The sequence below is a fragment of the Grus americana genome, chromosome Z (genome assembly GCF_028858705.1).
Source record: "Grus americana isolate bGruAme1 chromosome Z, bGruAme1.mat, whole genome shotgun sequence".
Taxonomy (NCBI): domain Eukaryota; kingdom Metazoa; phylum Chordata; class Aves; order Gruiformes; family Gruidae; genus Grus; species Grus americana.
In genome coordinates this window covers 39,766,435-39,786,436 of record NC_072891.1, presented here as the reverse complement: position 1 = coordinate 39,786,436, position 20,002 = coordinate 39,766,435, and the positions used below count along the sequence as shown (strand labels likewise).

At 39.7% G+C, this 20,002-nt stretch overlaps 1 protein-coding gene across 11 annotated transcripts in view; it reads right to left on the bottom strand.

Annotated features, from left to right (window-relative positions):
* Positions 1-20,002, bottom strand: part of TRPM6 (transient receptor potential cation channel subfamily M member 6) — a 98,282-nt gene that overhangs the window by 26,843 nt on the left and 51,437 nt on the right. For 10 of the 11 annotated variants that reach the window (XR_008574705.1, XR_008574706.1, XM_054810432.1 and 7 more), the window contains 11 exons: positions 18,714-18,994; positions 17,458-17,686; positions 16,743-16,898; positions 13,820-13,954; positions 12,646-12,774; positions 10,305-10,556; positions 9,173-9,347; positions 7,444-7,558; positions 5,547-5,746; positions 3,047-3,179; positions 188-1,332 (listed from right to left, as the gene is read on the bottom strand). Coding sequence is in view for 9 of the 11 variants with exons in the window: in XM_054810432.1 (XP_054666407.1) it covers positions 188-1,332; positions 3,047-3,179; positions 5,547-5,746; positions 7,444-7,558; positions 9,173-9,347; positions 10,305-10,556; positions 12,646-12,774; positions 13,820-13,954; positions 16,743-16,898; positions 17,458-17,686; positions 18,714-18,994 (2,950 nt within the window). In the remaining 2 variants the exon portion in view is untranslated. The remainder of the gene's footprint in view (positions 1-187; positions 1,333-3,046; positions 3,180-5,546; positions 5,747-7,443; positions 7,559-9,172; positions 9,348-10,304; positions 10,557-12,645; positions 12,775-13,819; positions 13,955-16,742; positions 16,899-17,457; positions 17,687-18,713; positions 18,995-20,002) is intronic. The other variant, XM_054810433.1, reaches the window with a different exon arrangement.

The window sequence follows — 20,002 nt, the reverse complement described above, 5'->3', positions numbered from 1 at the left end:
ACCAGGCACACTTCAGAAATTCCCTGCAGCAGTCAGACCCAGCACAAAGAAAGTGAAGAAGTATCTCTGGACTCTCAGGTACTACCCTCAACTGCAGCTAATTCCTCCTGGGTGTAAAGAAACATTTTTATAATGCCTTGGGCTCCCCAGTAAAAGATATTGTACAAGTATGGTGTTTTATAATTACCACCTGTGGCCTTAAAGGTTTTCCCTCTTTTCTCCTTCTTTGGTGACTGTAAGCTGTTGCTCCTGCAGAAACTCCAGTCCCTCCAGAGCGGGCTGATCCAGAAGGAGGTGCTGCGTTTTAGCTTGTTGTGAGAGATGGTGCTGCTGTGATGTGACCTGTCAGAGTTGTAGGAGAAGGACTTTGATTCTCTTATCTGCACATGCCTGGGAGGACTACCTATGCAATTGCATTCATTGTTATAGGTGGAATGTATGCACAAGTGCTTCTTTTCTTTCTTCCCTGAGCTGAAAACCCCTTTTTCATCACCTTCAGAGAATCCCCAGTTCACATAACCACCTTCAGTTTCTTCCCTGTCGTTGCAGGAGAGTTCTGCACTCTCTTCAACATCCAGCGATGGCTGGAGACCAAGAGGATGATCAGCCTCTGCGGCATTAGTCTTTTCTGATGGCAAGTGAATAGCAAGGTCTCTCTGGCTCCATTGATAATCTTCTGGCTCTTTTCCAATGAGGCCCACACTCCGCAAGTTTTGCTGCACCACAATGTTACTTTGCAGTTCATCTCTGAATGCATTGTCCCTGTACTTGGCAGGAGTGCTCAGAAAGGACAAATTTAAGGTAACATCCTCAGATAAAGACCCTCCCTGATGGTCAGGGGGCACCAGCAAAAATTGTCCATATCTAGGCGTTGACTTAGTCTCAGAGGATACTCCCGAAGTGAGTGTGTCACTTTCTATTTCTACCTTTCGAGAGCTGTCTTCTACCACCTTGTTACTCTCAGTCCTCAATACATGGTCTTTGCACTCTGATGGCCACTGACTCCTTACCAAGCTCCGTAAGAGGGAGGGTGGCATGCTGTAGTAGTGGTACTTCTTGTCATACAAACACTCGAGGCTGCTCAAGGTCTTGGAATAGAGCGCATTGCTCCAGCTGTGGGGCAGCTTCCTACAGGTTCGATGTTTTGTGTCAGCCAGTAAGGCTTCTTCCACCTGCAAGGTGTCTACAGCTGAAAGCACTTTCAGGATGTCCACTGTCAAGGCAGACAGGTCTTGCAAATGTCCTAGCTGGCTGTCCAGGGAGAGTAAAGACTCCTTGATATAAAATACCTTCTCATGCACTTCTTTAAGCTGCAGAAACATCTCCTCCACTCTGGGTAGAAAAAGAAAAATACCAAAACATGGATCTTTACTTCTGTTTGCCAGATGATGAAGGAAGCCATTAACACATTTCAAAAAGTCAGTGTTTCACACAGCCTTTTTTTTTTTTTTTTTTTTTTGTGGTGACTTCCATTCCTATGAACAGACAAAACCCATCCAGACTTACATGTCATTCAGGTTACTGGGCCAGTGACTTGTAAGGAAACAGGCTTTTTGCTCAAGGACTATCTATTTTAAAAACTGCTTTTTTCCTATTAATGTCCATTCCTTGCCATAGAACTACTAAACCATGGACAGCAGGACACAGTTTGGGAAATACTGCATTGGCTATTACTTGAAATGTAAAATGCTGTGAAGTATGCTTCTTGTCAGCCAGTCAAGCTGCGTTTCTACATTTCCTGTGAAACTCACACAAACCTACAGATTCCCTTGCATTTCTCCAGTACTGGAGACTGCTGGGAAAAGGGTCTTCCCAACACCCTATTTGGCCTCTGGGAACAGATTCTGTATGTCTGATGCCATCAGTTATCTTCAGGTAAAATTCAACTGCCCGAAAAGCAAAGCCTTTTTTTTATGGTCTTCAAATCCCCAGTGAACAGTGCAAGAACTTCTTGGCCTGGAATGATATAATTTTAACCAAATCATTATCTTCACGTTTCCTGAAGATACTCTCTCTGGTGCTCTATCACTATGACAATGATAAACTAGCTACAGGCAATATGCAAAAGTTGCTCCTTTGTCACTGAGCAACTAAAAGATATAGTATTTAACCAATAGCTGAATAAAATCAAAGACAAGTGCCCCAAAATATTTTATTCACCTAACTTAATTTCTGTATTAATGTTATACAATGCTGCAAAGTGTGTTTCACCTTTGCACTCAGAAAAAAATTCCTTTCCATATCTATATTTATCCACTAAATTAAATCTTCTTGCTGTAATCGATTCTGCAGCTTTTGAACACAGCTACTTATTTCTTTTACAGGGGACAATCATTTTGCTTGTGTGTTTTGTTTTAGTATGCAGAAAATAAGATTATGAACAGGCAAAGATTAAGAGGCTATCTTTCTCTAGGCAAAACAAATTTATTAGATGAGATCAGTATTGGCATTCAGTAAGACTTTTTATAGTACTTGCTTTCTTTAACTCTTCCCATTACACTTAATGGCAGCTTTGCCATTGATTTCAAAAGAAAGCTAAATTAGGCCAATATCAATGGTTTTGAAACCCCGTTGACAGCTCTCTATTGACATTTTGCAAACCAAGACACTACATTGTAGATAATGGTCCAATGGTTATACAGTTATTTCTGTAAACAGTAGTCATACTCAATCACAAGCAATACTCTCACAGTGTTCCTACACTGCTAAGCCTTTAAATAAAAATATGTATAGTATGCTGTACTCTGGCATGTTTTTGTGGTGCTACCTGGTCCGCAAAAGTGAAACCGAGCAATACCTTACTGTACCCCTTTAACCAGCTGCACACTGCACACATCTGGGGATGCAATTCTGCCAGCAAGGCTTCCCAGCCAGGTTTGCCATGCAGTTCAAGTACATTACACTTCCATCAAATTATCAAGGCCTGTTGTATGTTATTGCTCCTCATGTTCGCAGTGGCCATAAACCGTTCCAAAAGCAGTAGCCTGTTGAAGTCTTTTTGTATGACAAACGTATACGAAGAGCACAAATCTGCAACAAAACACACCTTTCTGTTGTCAGACGAATCCTTTCACTGTCACTGGAACTCAAGCTCTCATTCTTCTCATGAAAATATTTTTCCACACACTGTTCCTCAAAGTCATGGAGTTTCTTCAACTCCTCATCACTCAGGTACAGCTCTGAAAAAAGGAAGTAGGAATTGCTGTGAAGCATACTTACAAATACAATTGTTTATAAGCATCCATGAGAAAAAAAAGAAAACTCTCAGAATAGGTTTCCTCACCCCCACCCTTGACAAGAATGAATTTGATCTGACTCCCTGCATTTGGGCTTATGTACAAAGACTCAACATACCAAATACATGTAAATGGGCTTTTTATGTTTCCTTAGACAGAAGCAAAAACACACTGACAAAAATTCCAGTGCACTCCATTTTAAAGCCTCAGAAGTATATACCAAATGGCTGCTCACAAAGATGTATTTTCTCCCAAACTTCTCCCTGTATTGTGTAATACACGTGTGATTCACAAGACTTAGCTATAAATATGTAAGACTTACAAAGATTTCACTATCATTTGGTCCAGGCATTCATTCAGGACAAGTCACCTATAACAATTACAGTCCTCTCAGGTACTCAAAGCTACAAAGCTTTTTTTCACTTAATTGCTCCACATGTTCATATGTATAAAACATTAAGCAAGATTACTGGGTGAAGAAGAACACAATCAAAATTTTAAAACTCCACAGCTTGGGCTGCTCATGATGCTATTCTGCTAGCACACCAAGACTTCTGACAGAACAGATCAATTATAAGTCAGTATGAAGAAATACATAAGGTGGAAAGCTGCTTCTCTGATCCAAACCCCACATCTTCCAAGCTTCTTTTTTATTTCCTTTTTTACATACCAGAGTCCTCACTGTACTTGCTAGGGGCATATCTGTGCCAAGCGACATGGCAGCGTTTGCTACAAGCGTGTAGTACTTGGCTGCAGCACACAGCCCAGCTGGGAACCCACCCACAGTTTTCTGGGGTCCCCCTCTCACTCCGAATAAGAATCATGTCCTAGGCTCTTTTCACCCCTAATCCTTCTGTGTTCTTGCCTCCCAGATTTTACTCTCTGTATATTGGTATTTTCATTGTTTTTCCACAGGGTGGCACTGGATCCTCATTGCTAAAACCAGTTAATTACAACCACAACACAATTTAAGCAGAAGAAACGTATCAAGCAATGCATAGGCATATAGAAAAGGGACACAAAAGTACATAAACAGGAAAAAGTCTCTTTCTGAGAGAAGTGTAGGCAAGGCATGAGCCCTCTTCTATCCAAGGACTTTTAGATGTGCTAAGCAGTGCTTCAGTTTTTTCTTGTGGCTAATGCACTTTACAAGTAAGACATCCTCTGTGCTACGTCAGTGACTTACACTATGCATGCATATAAAATAAGTAGTGGTACTTCAAAGGCAGGCTGATGTATCCAGTCATGATGGAGGAGCTGAGCCTGGGAGCAGCAGTAAAGCAGCTCAGCATTGATTAGTTAAGCCCAGTTCTTAACTCTGTAACCACCTGTGAGCATGCCGGATATCTTCAGGGATTCATGTTCAGCAAGAGAAAATCCTAAATGAAGCATAACTCAAACAGGGTCTGCTCACCTCTGTTATTAGGCATCAAGGATGTACGTTGCATCTAAAAGGATGAGGCTGTATAATACTATGCACTAATGTACACCCAAAGTTTTTTCAGATAAGGGTACAGCCACCAGCCGCTCCTCCTCCTCATTCACCTGCCTCACTCCACCAAGAACCAAGCCCCACTACTGAGTATTCATTCCTATCCCAACACCTTGTGGTCCCCTCCCCACAATGGCTAGGGCTGCTCTTGGCAGAGTTGCAGGAGTTGGTGACAGTGGGTCAGGGAACTGGTATGGCATTAAAGAGGCATTAAGAAGGACCCTGTGAGTGAGAAGTCCAGGTTGGGAAGGGTGAAGGAGGTGAGGTTAAGGTGCAGTGGTGAGCCAACGCACAAAGGGAAGGATGCAGCGAGGAGGTCAGAGGCCCCTGTGCTCTCTCTCTGCATCTGCCATCACTGGATGTCCTCTGTCCTCAGGCTCTGCGGCTACTTTCTCCGGGCAATTAAAAAGGAATTGTTGGTCTTTTCGGGACAAATGTACAGAAATGTATACTTCCAGTATTGTTTACTTTCTTTCAAAATAAGGCCATTCTATGCTACAGAAAAAGCTTTTGCCACTTTATTTCAGCTCAGAGTTGTGAAGTATCTCAACTGATGCACAGTATGTAACAAAGCAAAAGCCAAACACAAAGCAAAGCATTCCCATAGTTACTTTTTCCTACAAGAGTTCTCAGACAAGCAGGTTAAATTCAGTTTTGCAAATAAAAACAGCCTCCAACCCAGACAATATCTTTTTTTCTTTTTTTTTTTTTTGGGGGGGGGGGGGGAGGAAGAGGGCACTGAGCTACAAAGTGATGGGACACTAGCAAAACATTCCTCATCAGCTATTTCTTTTGGTCCCCAGCTTAGGTCTGCTTACTTAGTCCAACATCGCCTTCCTCTTGATCCATCTCATTTGGGGGCCGATGGTGGAAGATGCGGTTTATCAGAAGTCCAATGTGGCTCAAGAGGATGAAAGGTGGAGGCAGCCATGGCTTTTCATGGTAGGTCATAATGTAGCGGTACCGGTTGTACTTCCAGAGCTTGTTCGATATGGATTTCAAATCATAATAAACATTACTGAGAAGAGAGATAACGGGGGAAGGAGGATGAAACACCCCTACGAGGAATACTCCCAATACAGCACAAGATGCTTGTCTGCAGATCTAATTTGACACTGAAGAAAAGTCCCATCCCTCCAGTGAGGTAAATCAGCTTAGCAACTTCCATTTAACAAAGCAGCAGCATGTGCCTGCAGCTAGTGCACTGAGAATGAGATCTTCAAAGCTGCCTAACGGATTTGGAGATCCAATTCCCATTCACATTAATGGGAACTGGGCAAAGTATATCCCTGAAGTGGCTTTGAAATCTCAGCCAGATTATTTAAACTTTAATACATAGCCTAACTGAGAATACAACATTGTCTGCCTCTTTGGGCTGGATTAAATGTAGGAGTCAGGCTAAGGGAAGAGTGTTAACAAAACGCTTCTGCTGCTCTTCAGTACTCTACCACTAAACAAAATACTTGCTGCAAGAGGCAGCTACATGACAGATTCTTCTGCAGGGTACTCTTTGGAGCCGTGATGTTACTAAACATGGCTGTTGTTGCACTGAATAATTTCCCATACCTACTATCACAGACGCCAGTACAGGAAAGCAACTTTGTGGGTTTGGCACTGTTAATTTCAGTTGCACCATCATACTACATGCACAGCATATAATCACAAAAACATCAGCTTTGCTTCTGGGAGCACAATTAAATATGTTGCTCATACCCATTTTTGGTCCCACTTCTAGAACAACCAAATCACTAGGTAGAAGATTTAACATATCATCATTGCTGAAGGTTTAAATCTAGAAATAATTCAAATTATAATTTCACAGCTGTGTATTAAAAAAAAAAATTGATGCCATGCCACAATTTCAGGAAAGAGATTTCTAATTGGAAGTGGGAATAGAATGAGTTTTGATCATTGAGTTTTCTTGAATATTAATCACTACATTTCTTCATTTGGTATTTTTTTAACCTACGGCTGACTTTTTCTTCCCCTACAATGCTAGAACTCTAGGAAAAAATAATTAACTACTTGGGTTAGACTGCTCTTTACTAATATTTTGCAGAACTTGATTCACTACAAGAGTTTTCCTGTTAAAACTTGAAAGGTTAGAATTACTATAAAGACACTCATTAATTACTATAGAATTACTATAAAGACCCTTCCTACTCTGGCAGCGGACATTAAAAAGCAGATAGTTAAAAACATCACAGTTAGATTTCAGCCTAGAATATATCAAATTGCACCAAACAACAGGAATTTTCAAGTTATTTCCTAAAGGAAGAGCATGATCCTACAAAGTCATTATCCTCTTCTCTTGAATACCTTCTCCACCTGCCAATTTAAATCTTGGGCTACCCTATGATGAACATTATATAGGCCCTCAGCACAACAAACACAGCTTTTACTAACAAAGGATAAATTACTTCAGAGCTGAATTAATGTCACTTGTTTGCCACCTGAAGTTGTCGACCTTCACAGAGGCAGATTCTCTTTAAATGGCAAAACAGTTTAGGTGTGTGTTCACCATCCCCTTCTTCTCACCCTCTTCCTTCCACCGTTTTTTTTTTTTTTATTCGCCGGACCCCCATGGAAGATGAGGTAACAACCACCATCAACACGCCCCTGCTGGGGCATTTTTGGTGAAAGGTTTTTGTGGAAGTGTTGGCATAACGTCTATTAGTTGCTTTTGCTTTTGCAGCAATATACCATGGTACCTACTTAAAAAAAGCAATAAGCAAGTTGACCATGATGATGTACTGCACAAAGAGATAGACAGCTTGGAGGAATGGCGTGAGGAAGGAGCCAGGAGGACAGTCTTCATTGGTTTCACAGACTGAAAGTGAAGGAGATACAGAGCATGGTTAGCATGGAAATCAGAGCAGAGCACAGCAACGGCAGGTGCTCCTCATTTGCCCCAACAAGAAACAGAAGTCTTTTTGTTACTTTCACAGAGATACATTACTAAATTTCCAACTAAAATCTACCTTCACATAAAGGAGATCTGAGACCTCTTCATGACACTGCTGCCCCATAGTTTCCATGGCAATTCAGAAGCTGTTGACATGATTTCATACATATCAGTTCTTATGCCAGTCACCCCGACTTTTTGTTAAGGGGAAAAATGAGGCAGCTGAAACATATCTGGAAGATGTCACACACTCAAGTAAACTGAAATCCAAATCTTTGATCCTTAAAGCAAAGCTTTCACTGACTCCACTGCGGAAAGGATACAGCACAAAGGCTGCTTTATCAGTACTGGAGAGTTATTCCTTTAGAGCTTCAGTAAGATCATATTAACTCGTGTGCAAAAGATATATGGCTATGAATATTTGCGAGATGAAGCAACAAATCATAGAAACTAAGTGAAACCTCTTAATGATTTTAAATTGTCAAAATAAATACTTTTCAGTCTTTACAATTTTTAATCAAATTTTACACCTTTGAGGACATTTTAAAACATATTTATAAGGCAGCAGCCCTAAATTCCAGACATATTCCGCAGCATAAAGAGTCATTAGAGAAATCACAGTTTTATTTGGGAAGTGTCAAATTTCTAAAGGTTTAGCATTAACAAGTGATTAAATGGACTAAACCGTGAAACTTAACAGTGTGCTTTCATTAAAAGAATTTTGACTTATATAACCAAAATACATAGTCATCATGTGACTGTTTCAGCAATAATAATGGATGCAACATCTTGTATTATTTTAGTGAATCAGGACTATGCTGAACTATGTATCTCAAATACCTTTATCGATTTGCATACCTACTGTTCTATTTTAGGGACTGTTTTACTTGTACTCGTCACTTGGCAGCATGAGAGTGCCTTCCATCTGTAACGCTGAAATACCTCCTGGAGCATCTGGTTCTTCTCTCATACTGAGACAAGGTCAAAGCCATAATCAAAATATAACTTTTTTCCTATTTACATTGATTGGTTCTATTTTTCCTTTGTTCAACTGGTTTACCTGTTTAAGAACGATGCCAGGTTCTTCTTACTATGGTGAAAAATAATTTTTCTTTCTTATTTTTCCTTTTTTGTTTTCCCTTTATCCTTTCTTCCTTTAAGGCAACTTTGTAGTCTTTTATCCAAGAGATGAGCAGCTTTGGATTCACCTAACTGGAAATTCATTTCACTGCCAGATGCCCTGACCATGAACTAGCTTAGTATTAGTTCCTATGTGCTTTGCTCTGAGCTTTGCAATATACTTCATTCGAAAAGCTAACTTTGAAGGTTTTAAAGCTTAATCTTTATTTTTAACAAAGAAACGAATATTCTCACCTTTATTCGTGCAGTACTACTCTTTAAGGACATATATATACTGGAATCAACACTGTTTGAGAAAGAATAGACTCAATATGTGGTTAGACTCTAGTAGCCCAAAGTGGACATGTTTCTGCACATACTAAATTTAAGCTGTTGAGCCGTACTGTGAAAACTACCTACCATCTATTTCTCCAGCGTAGACCTCACCAAACATCATCCAGTAGGGCTGAAACACAATATCTCGTGCCAGAGTCCAAGAAGGAGGCTCCTCTGGTGAAAGGATTGCCTTTCGGGACACTCCAAAACTCAGCAGGACTATGGCCATCATGACCACGATATAGAACATGTTTGCTGTCTGGAAGACATGTTTGAATGAAAAAATTAGATGTGTTAATTACATGGAAAGGAGACATACATTTTAGGGAAGAGTATCAATCACTGTTTTTACAAATCAGAATATAAAAACAGGGCTAATAATCTAATATCCTGAAGGAAATAAAAATATTTTATTTCTATGACCTGGACTATCCAAGTATTTTACAGAGGTTAAAATCAACCTGGACCAAAAAGGCCACAAGTCCTACTGACTTCTCAAGTCCCTCTTAAGATCTGAAGCACGATTTGAAAAACACAGAGACCTTATGATGGTCTTTTTCCTCAGTGGTATTTCTTCCAAACTGAGAGCAAGGAATAGCAGTGAAAACGATTTTGCCTTCTAACACTGAATTGGAATTACTATGCAAGACAGAATATAACAGTATTAATAAGATAGTTACCAATAACCGAGGGAAATTACAGTGGGAATCTGCAGATGTCCCCCAAGACTAGGCAGCAGTTCAGCAGCAGTTCTTATACCAAAAGAGCAAAAAAATTAACTTTGATGTCAGAGAAATTTTGCCTGCTAAAATGGGATATAATTATTTGAATCAAAATGTGAAATAATAATGAGACAGTTTCCAAGAGCTAGGGGAATTATCTACAGTAGTGAGCCTGTCTGCAAGAGACAGTGATTTTTCATTCTCTTATTATCAAGATGGATCAGAAACTCAACTCAAACGCAACCCTTCTCTAAGGAATGAAGCAAAAATGGCTTTTGTGAATAAATTCAAATAATGAATAAATTAGAACCGAAATCTGATTATGGTCAACTCACAAACAGAAAAATCTACGGTATTTTCACATAATATGTTAATTATTAATTATTATGTGACCTCTCCTTTGACCATCACTCTCTTCTGTCACTTCTGATGTTTACACATTCCTCAATAGATGCCTTAACTACAAAAATACTGCTCCAAAGCATAATACTTACCATTTTTCCAATCATTGTCAGGTATGGGCCAGCATGCTGATTCACAGCAAAAAGATCAAGGAGCCGAGCATACCAAAATATTATATCCAAGCAGTAAAGCAGCCTCCCTGCAGTTTGAACAGGGGGGCCCGACCACCGCAAGCCAAAACCAATCATAAACAGGACGATAGCTACAGAATCAGTAAAATTCCAGTATTCATAAATCCACACCTTCACTTTTTGGCGGAATTTTCCAGGTTCTGAGATAAATACCTGAGTAGAATGTGGGGGAAAAAAAACCAATGAAACTCCATTAAAATCAGAGATACATTCTTCAACCTTTTCTGTCTGAACTGTTTCATGATTTAGGAATGTATCATTTCCCCCCTCCCCATCGCCTCTTTTTTTTTTTTTTTTGTAGGCCCACATACCGCATATTGCCATTCACCGTGAACTGAAGTTTGTACTTAATCTATAGTGACGTATTGCTCAAGTGTGCCACACCAAACAGGATAGCTCTTCCTAAGGAAAAATGAGTTCTGAGCCTGAATCCATTCACCAAAGAGCACATTCCTCAGCAGAAAAAAGCAGCCAGCATAGAACTGTTATGCATACGAATCATTATAAATTAACGAGCATTTTCTAGAGGAATAGTCACGACCTGCAACAGCCCTTTCAAAAGCCCCTAAGTCATGGAAAGTACCAGCCTAACCTTGCTGATGGGAAAATAACTAATGCCTTTTATTTCAGACTGAAAATATAAAGAAAGATCTTTGTATTCCATCAAGGACATGCTAAAAAAAGGAGCGGTGGCAACTAGCAAGGTAAAGAATGAAACATTCACTCCTTGAACTGTGAGGTGCCCCAAAGGGATTTTAAGCTTCACCGAGCAAATGTGTTAAGTGGAATCTTTGGGAGGCCATAAACAAAACCTTTGCACATTGCACAAGTGAGGCCAATTATGCAGTGCTATGTAAGATCACACTGATAAGTACCAAGCAAAGGAGAGATTTTGAAATGTTTCACTCTGATCCTGCAAGAATTTACGCATATGAACACATTAAAGTAAACAAGTGATCCTACTCAATTTAGCAGGACTAACTCACATGGGGAACTAGTTGCAGGATCAGGGCCTTAGACTTTAACAATTAGTTGATACAATCTAGAGAAATAGAGGTGTGTAGTCATATATAACAAGGCCCTCAGCAGTTAATCAGCTGCACGTGTAAGACACAGTGTCCTACAAAGCCTTTGGCAGCAGACAGAACTAGTACATGGACAAAGAAAGTCAAGTAGAAGACATGGATTTCAAGGTCTCTAATAAATGTTAATTCTAGAAATAAGAGCTGATGTTTCCACTGTCCCACCATCAACACAATGAAACAGCACAACCATGATTTCCAAAGTGCTTGCTATTTCACGTTCATTTTTTTTCTCAATTAGACAATCCTGGTGTAGATTTCTTCAGTTTTATCTCATGCGGCCACAGAACTTGTGTGTTTATCCAGGCTTCAGTATATTCCCAGCATTTCTGCTGCCCCTTGAAATTCTTCACCTCTCTTGTATTGATGTCGCAGTCTACTGCGTGATCTGTTGTAACAGCATCCTTCACTCAGAACTGTGACTGCTTTTTTGCAGTTTTATTTCTTTCAAAGTACAGCATTTCAAAAGTCATATAAAAACCAATTCACAGTACTATTGTTTACTATGTGCCAATTCTACAGTGAAGACATGTCCAATCAGATACAATAATTTGGGAAATACATAGCTGCATTTGTCCCCAACCTCAGGTTTGGAATGTAAGTTGTGTTCAGAAGCTCAGAGCTAATCAACTGCAAATAATTGTGATTAATTTTGATTGGAATATCATTTTTCCATGCTTAAAGAATCCAGCATTAAAAGTTGATGGTGTTTTTTTCTAATTTCGCTTATAGAGGCTCATTGATGGAGAGCCATAGATTATTCTGTGCATAACACCTATTAATTGATAACAATGTCCACACTCAAATTAAATATCTAAAGACAAATTCCATATTCATTATAAGAAATCTAATGGTCCACTCAAAAAAATTAAGAAACAGGTGCCTACATCGGGCCTCCAAATCTCGATTCAGCACAATCACCCTCGAGCAATCTGCACATTACCACTGGATTTACACAGAATAAACTTTAAGATGCGTTTTCAAAGCCCAAGTACTGGTCTTCAAATAAAAGACTTCTCAGAAATAAATGTCCTCTATAATTCTTTCCTCTACTAAATTCTCTACAAAAAGAATGCAGAATTCGGCATTCTTCAGTTTATGGTATTCTCTGGTTTATAAGAGATCCTCTACAGATGAGAAGTGTGTGTGTAAAAGCTTACCTCCCTGACTTTTTCAATAGCAGTGCTGAAAATATAAATGATAACAAGCCACTCTTGCACACTCGGTCTTGGTTCCATCTTCACCAACACAGTGTAAGTGAAGAGCATGAGAAATGCCATGTACGCCATCTACAAAACACACAGTATATAATCCATATGCACAAAAATTTCCAACAAATTTCTGCAAACATATTAACAGGTGATTAGCCTGACTATCTGTATTCAAACTACCGGGGCACTCTCAGATTTTTGAGCCCAACATCTTTCCTTCAGTTCTCCAAAGTATTTTTCAATGGGAATATCCTTAAACATCATTTGGAAATTGGTGCTTTAGTGCTGAAAAAAATGGGAGCAGAAGACAAACTATTGCAGCGCATTTTCACCTGGTCCCCAAACCCATATATGAGACAGACTGTTTTATCTGCACTCCGTTATTTGAATGTAAAGCCAGTGCTATGCTTTTATCCCAACCTTCTGTAGGAGAAAGTAACCATTCTTAGAGCTATGTGAATCACTGCTGGTTAATCAGTGCCTTCCAAAACACAAGAAGAACAATATCAGGTGGAAGGCACATATTTTAAAGGTACTAGAACACACTATAAATGTTCCTCAGATAATAGGTTAACAACCTATAAAGCAGTTAACCTGTTAAAGGATTAACAGTTTATGTACATGGTGGTCTGACCCAACAGGCAGCCTGATCTTAAACATCCTAAGCTCTACTCACACAGGGTTAGTTACTAAAATGGATTTAATAAATACATATTTCTTTATAGCAAATTATCTCCTACAGATTAATATTCACTCCTTTAGAAACCATTCCTAAAGAAAGGGACATGAATATCTGTGAGGTATCTAAGGTATTTACAGCCAGCTTCAAATCTATCTTTACATGTGCAATTAACCATTGTAAAAAGCTGTGCTCAAGTTTTTCTTTAGTTCCTTATAATTGGGGTTCTTTTGTTCTTGTTTGTTTGTTTGTTTTAATGTAGCTGCGTGGTTTTAGCAGAAAACTTTTCACTTAACTGTGAGAGAAATATTCCAATGTCTTCCCATCCACCCCCACCACTAAGTGGCTGCAAATCCACACTAGGTAAAATAGAAGCAGCATCAAGTGGTATCTGAAGGATCAAAGGAGAGTTTTGGCAATCCAGGTTCTAGTGTGATGACCAACCGTGTGAAACCAGAACTTGACAATTGGTGCATTGTAGAACTCATAGATTTTTCTAGTGCCAGGCAGGTTTCCTTGTCCACCATCTACTTGGCTTTCATCAGACTTCTGAGTAACCTTCTCCACATCATAATCCTTCTTTAAAAGGAAACAACATTTTAAAAGTAAGAAACCGTGGTCTATGATTGCAAAAGTTGTGTCATGTTAGAAGGAAGATAGGCACAGATGTTTAAGCTTTGTTCTGAATATACAAACCATTCCTGTAGCTTGATTTTGCCTGGTTACAACCATCTCATTTGCAATAATGAACATGCACACTTTTTCACTGTAAAATTTAAAGCTTGCTGTTATGACTAGAAGCAGTGGACTGGGCGTCAGCAAACCTGAATCCACCCCTGTTTCTTCCACATGTTTCTTTAAGTCTTTAAGCAAAGTCACTTAATCACTCTGTGTCTCACTTTCCCCATCTGTGGAATACAGATAAGTAACAACTCCCAGTACGACATAACTGTGTTAGATAGAACTCCACTGACAACTGTGGCACATTCTGAAATAAGGGAATGAGCATCACATTCCCACTGATGTATACAGTTGCACAGAAAATGTTAAGACAGTGAAATTCTAAATACAGAATCTAATAGCTATTTTTGATGTATTGTATTCCTGATTGGAACATGAGGATGAGATAAGTACTCTCTTACAAAGATCTGCCTACAAAAAATACAGGTAACTTCTTTATCATCTTCAGCAAACAAAACAAAACAAAACAAAAACCAAACAAAAACCCAAAACCCCACCACACACACACTCACACACAAAAAATCAAACACACTTGATTCTGTATCCAGAGTTTGACACTTGTCTGAGTACCACTCTGAAAAAACAAATGTCTGATTGCCACTGAAGCCTAAGAAGAGCTTCAGACACACAGCAGTGGGCAACTGACAAAACCAGAAGGTGCTGAAAGGAGTTTTCAGAGATGAAGGAGAGAGGCCTGGGGAACTATAAATAGCTAATAGCTGGGCAAGGCTGAGGGAACCAAACTACCTTATTCAGTTTTGTTTTAGCGCTGGCCAATTGCCTTGGCCAGTATCAATGCTAAAACTTACTGCTACTAGACGTGTGCAGTATAGCACTTTTTATGTGACATTTATCCTTACTATACAACATTTCCTTGGGTTATCAGGGGAAAACTTTTTTTTTCATCACATTAGACTCAGAAAAGTGCTAAACCAGAGAATTTGATACACAGAATTATCCCGATGTGTTAACGTCAGATCCTCCAAGGTGAAGGAGAGAATTTGTCCCATAAAAGAGTGCAATTTCCAGCTGCAGCAGGTCACTGGAATTTATGACAGTGTGTGAAAGATGCTCTATATGGCACATGTACACTGTTGAAATTTTTATGTAATATTTCATATTCAGAGTATTTAAGAAAAAGCAGTAGCTCCGCCTTTTGTTTTAAACAATACTCTATATTAGATAAAATCAGAAGTTAAGCTTATTGCTAGCACAGGAAGGAAGCAGCCCTGTCTGAGGCAGGTCAGAAAAGTGCTTACGCGCGTTGCAATGTTGCCTTCTACCAGACTACAAGGGTGATCCTGCTGCAAAGAATTACAATTACCCTGTCCTCTGTATCATAGCTATTACCTAACCCCATAAAAAGCATTTCTGAACTGACTATATTAGACAAGCACTGCAGGAGATAATGGCTTCAAGCATTTTTTTGCATCAGGGACAGAAAACACAAGCGTGGCATTGACAGGCTACCATGCTGCTGTGAAAGCCCTCAACAACAATCTGCTCTCTTTTTTTATTATTTTACACAAATTGAAAGTTAACTGAGAAGCTCCCAAGCAATCTACTAAGCTTCTCTGCTGCAAGATAAGCAGAGCAGAGCAAAAATGATTGCCTGACAGCTCTCATTTGACCATCCTGTTGTCATTGGTTAGAACCTCACCAACATCTGCCTTTTTGGATGGAAATTCTCTGTCTGCTGTCTACCTCAGAGTGAAAACTTCTGGAAATTTCCAGTTGAAGGAATGCTTTGTCGAGAATGAGAAAAAGAAAGAACAAGCAATTCTGTTTAGCAGAAGTCTGGGGGAATTCAGATCTTAAAAGGCAAAAACTTCACCTATGCTGGAGACTCTCCACAGACAGGCCCAAGAAGGACTTCTGTGCCACCACAGGTCCCTGCAGAGTGTTTCTGGACTCAGTTCAGGTGACTAAACCAAAAGCACAGTGCTTCTCTTGTGCTTTAAATGGCATATCTGCAAGGCTCAAAGGATGCAGAAGTAGAGACAATCTCTTTTTCAACAAGGAGGGCAGAAGCTAGACCTCTGGAAAGGCTCTGATGTAGTTCAGGAAATGAAATCTCAAGGAGATCGAAGGGTGGCCATAGAGAGGGAGACAAGCTGTGGCTGAGATGCGGTGCAGAGGCTGTTGGCCAGGCAGAGCGGGAGGAAGGAGCAAGTTGGAGAGGATGGGATCTGGACTGCCTCAGTTCTGCTGTTTCCCTGCTTTGGACAGCTTGACTGGGCAACCTGAATTAAGTTTTATGGGTGTGGTTTTGTGTGTGATAGGAAACCATTCTTGGTATACAAGATTACATAGATATTTATCTGCAGCTTGAACAGACCTTGTGTTCTAAAATACCTGCGTAACTGTCAGATAATTATAACCTCATTATATTTCTGTGAGGTTGGGAAGGATTTTCTCATGACCACTACAGAAGTGACACCCAGGACAGATGAAGTGACTTGTCCAAGGTCACTTCAGTCTGTATCCAAACCTGGGATCAAACCCCTATTTCTTGAGAACTGGGCTGCAACACTTCCAGCTGATCAGAGTCTCCTCACTCCTCAGGCTTATACTGTGGTAAACAGACAGATCCTGATACACAAATAACTGATTATCACAGACTAACCAGAGACAAGGCATCTTTAGAGCTGGTTGGGCTCTGATCCCCATGATACCATGTGAACTGGTGGAAGTCTTGAGACTGAGGCACATGAGACATTTCTGCCTTGCTTTTAAACTCCAGCATCAGGATAGTGGGAGGCAGGAGAATACTTATAATGACCTAAAAAAGAGACACAAGATTCATGAAATTAATTCAGCAGTGATAGCATAGACCTGAGGCCATAGTCAGCCATGCATGCCCAGTGCAATTCCACTGGCCTGGGGAGGGAGCCACTGCTGCAGGAAATCCTACAGCCTCTGAAGAAGTGTGTTGCTCTTGACTGTTTTGTGGCTTTGAAGAGTGTCATGGTATCTGGGGATACAGCTCCCTATGTCCGGAGGGCATTCCTCCCATCAGCAGCTCTGCCAGAGAACCAGCAATGCGGGGCAGCAAGAGGAGGTAGGAAGGGACCGAAGGGTGCTGAGAGAATGGGAACAGCAAAAAAAACTTCACAAAATGCATTCTTCCAATGTTATCCCACAGCTGCTTTTGCAAAGAAGTAAATCAGAAGCAAGTACTGTCTTCCCCCACACTTTTCTTTTCTCTCCCAGACGTGCGCATTCCAATCCATGCTTGAGCACATCTGCCTGAAGCTGCATTAGACATGTTCATAACTACAAAGACATGTATAAAGCACCTAAACAGCATCTAAATGCTCAGAAAAAGTTAGTGTTGTTACCTTAAACCAGGAGTTCTTCCGCATCTTCAGGCGTCCCATCCACATATCGGTCAGCAGCATCTGTGTGCAAGTGTGGGATACGAAAGGCCGCAGCCCCACAGACACTGCTAGTTTTAAGCAAGTTGAGTTGCTCCAGTTTTTCAGTTCATAGGTCAGCAACTTCATGGCCATCTGCTCATTTTGTTTGAATGCTTTCTCCAGCACATCTAAGGCAAGCTGCCCAAATTCCCTAGAGCAGAAAGGAATTGACAGTTAACGTAACAGGAATCAGTCAAAACTCAGAATCACTGCTACAAAGAGGTTGGTTTGTAAACTCCATTAATTAATTAATTAATTAATTCAGCTAACAATCTCAGTAAGTATGCCTTCTCCCATTTTTCCCATTGCTTTATCAATATACCTAGTGAAAAATAGTTTGGGGAGTAAATCTAACTATTTAACCCTAACGACAAGGTTTAGGTTCACCCTGTTTTTTTTTTTTATTATTTGTTTTGTTCTTAATGTCACACAGCGATCAAAATGGACCCTACAAAGTTCTGTGGTTTTCCTTCAACAACAGACTCATCACTGCTATGGGCAAGCACTGCAGGCAGTTGAAAAAAACGTCTTCTTTTACACTGGCTCCTAAACACCTCTGTAGGGAAGACTCCTCAAGGAAGATACACCTTCCTTTACATTAATCTTTGGAGCTGCATGCAAAACAAGACAGCACATCTTGTACTTTGAATAACAGGCGTGGTGTCAGCAAAGCATACAATATGTCATTAACAAGAAAAATTACCAGAAAACACTAATATGAAACTACAAACTTGAAGAAAATTCTTGGCCTACTTCATTTTTTATTCACTTAGTTACTTCAGCATACATCTTTCTTTAGGTCTTACACAGAGCAGGATTTAAGCACTGATTTTAGTTTGCTCAATACCATATGTTACAGATTTGAAAAGTACGATACATATGTGCTATATGGCTTTTTAATGAAGGAAAGCTGTAAGGGAAATTACTCACCTATATTTTAATTTTCAAATATGCAACTAGGTAACATGCTAATAGCTTTCCTTTACCTCTCGACCAGACTGCACACCAATACATAGCTCCATTATACAATATGAACAGTGGGCAGCTGAAAGTATTTCTTCTATACTCCATAGTCCATGGCACCACTAACCTTACAAACTCTTAGTGGATTAAAAAAATATCTAACCATTCTAAGCACTGCCGAACTTTAACAACCGAAGTGAAAGGAGAAGGCATACTTTGAGTACTTCTTGAGTTCTTCTGAAGTGTCGTCCACCATGTTGCTCTGTTTAGCTTCATGTGCCATTGCCCTGTAGAGTTTACAAGCCACAACAGCTTTGACCATGGCTTCCTCTCCGTGCTGCCAGAAGAACATTGCCATCTTCTGCCTTTTCATTAATACTGCCCAAACCAGGAGGTCGTTATAGGGGTAGATAAAGCCAGATGACTCATAGTTCTCTGTAAAGTTTATATCCTCTTTTGATTTCTTCTTGCACTTATGGAAAGCAGTGGATCTTTCCTATAAATTTGTTTTTCAGAAAAAAAGAAAATCTCAATGAACAGTTGAGGTTCAGATTCATGTAAATAAAACTGCACACAAATCTGAATTGCAAGTAGAAAACTATTTGATCGTTATATGCATTTAAGTCATAAAACACAGCTAGGATCACATTCAGATTACCAGTACTAAGAAGCTAGTAATATCAGTGGAGGAAAAACACTCCTTGCTCTGTACCTGTGCCATTTATAGCCTCCCCTTCCATAATGTTGGGCAGTCTCCAAACCCCATGATAACAAGATCCTACTTTCACTCTTTTCCTGTACTTGTGCCATGACAGGAGAAAAAGCAATCAGTAGACTGAAACATACACCCTGGACTTGTGATACTTAAAAATGATTTTTAGTGTCTGCCGCACTTTAATGCAAACTTGCTATACATACATGTCTGGATATTTCTCCATTAAAGGCAAAGAAAAAGTCTTACTGGTATAAGTGAGGTTGTCTCAGTGCTATAATGATTCATTTCGGCTCAGACTAATTCCAGTAATGCCCTTTAAATTAATTGTACTATATGTTTTGTCTGTCAGATATACGTATGTGGTGATCTTTGTTCTTTTATCATTCTTTCTTTGAAAGAAAATACTCTGTCATCATTTAATTTTCCAGATATCAGAACTGTATCTCTTCTTAGTAGGCTTACTGAAGCTACTTTAATCAGCAGTCATGAGAAAACATTGGGAAAGTCAGACAATTCCTACTGTTGCTCCCAAATAAGAAAAGTTTTTGTCCATGCCTGATGTTCAGAAATTTCACATTTCAGTGAATGAAAGCCCTTAGCAACAAATGGATGGAAGTTAAAAAGTATCAGAGGAGGAGTCTGAGCTTGATTTCAACTTTAAAATTACAAGACTTGTGCTTCATGAACAGTGAGCAGCAAAATATTGCTTCCACTGGAATTTAAGCAGAATTATGATAAATAACAGCCTGACCAACATGTGTCTAAAATCTCTTAATAAAATTATTAGCA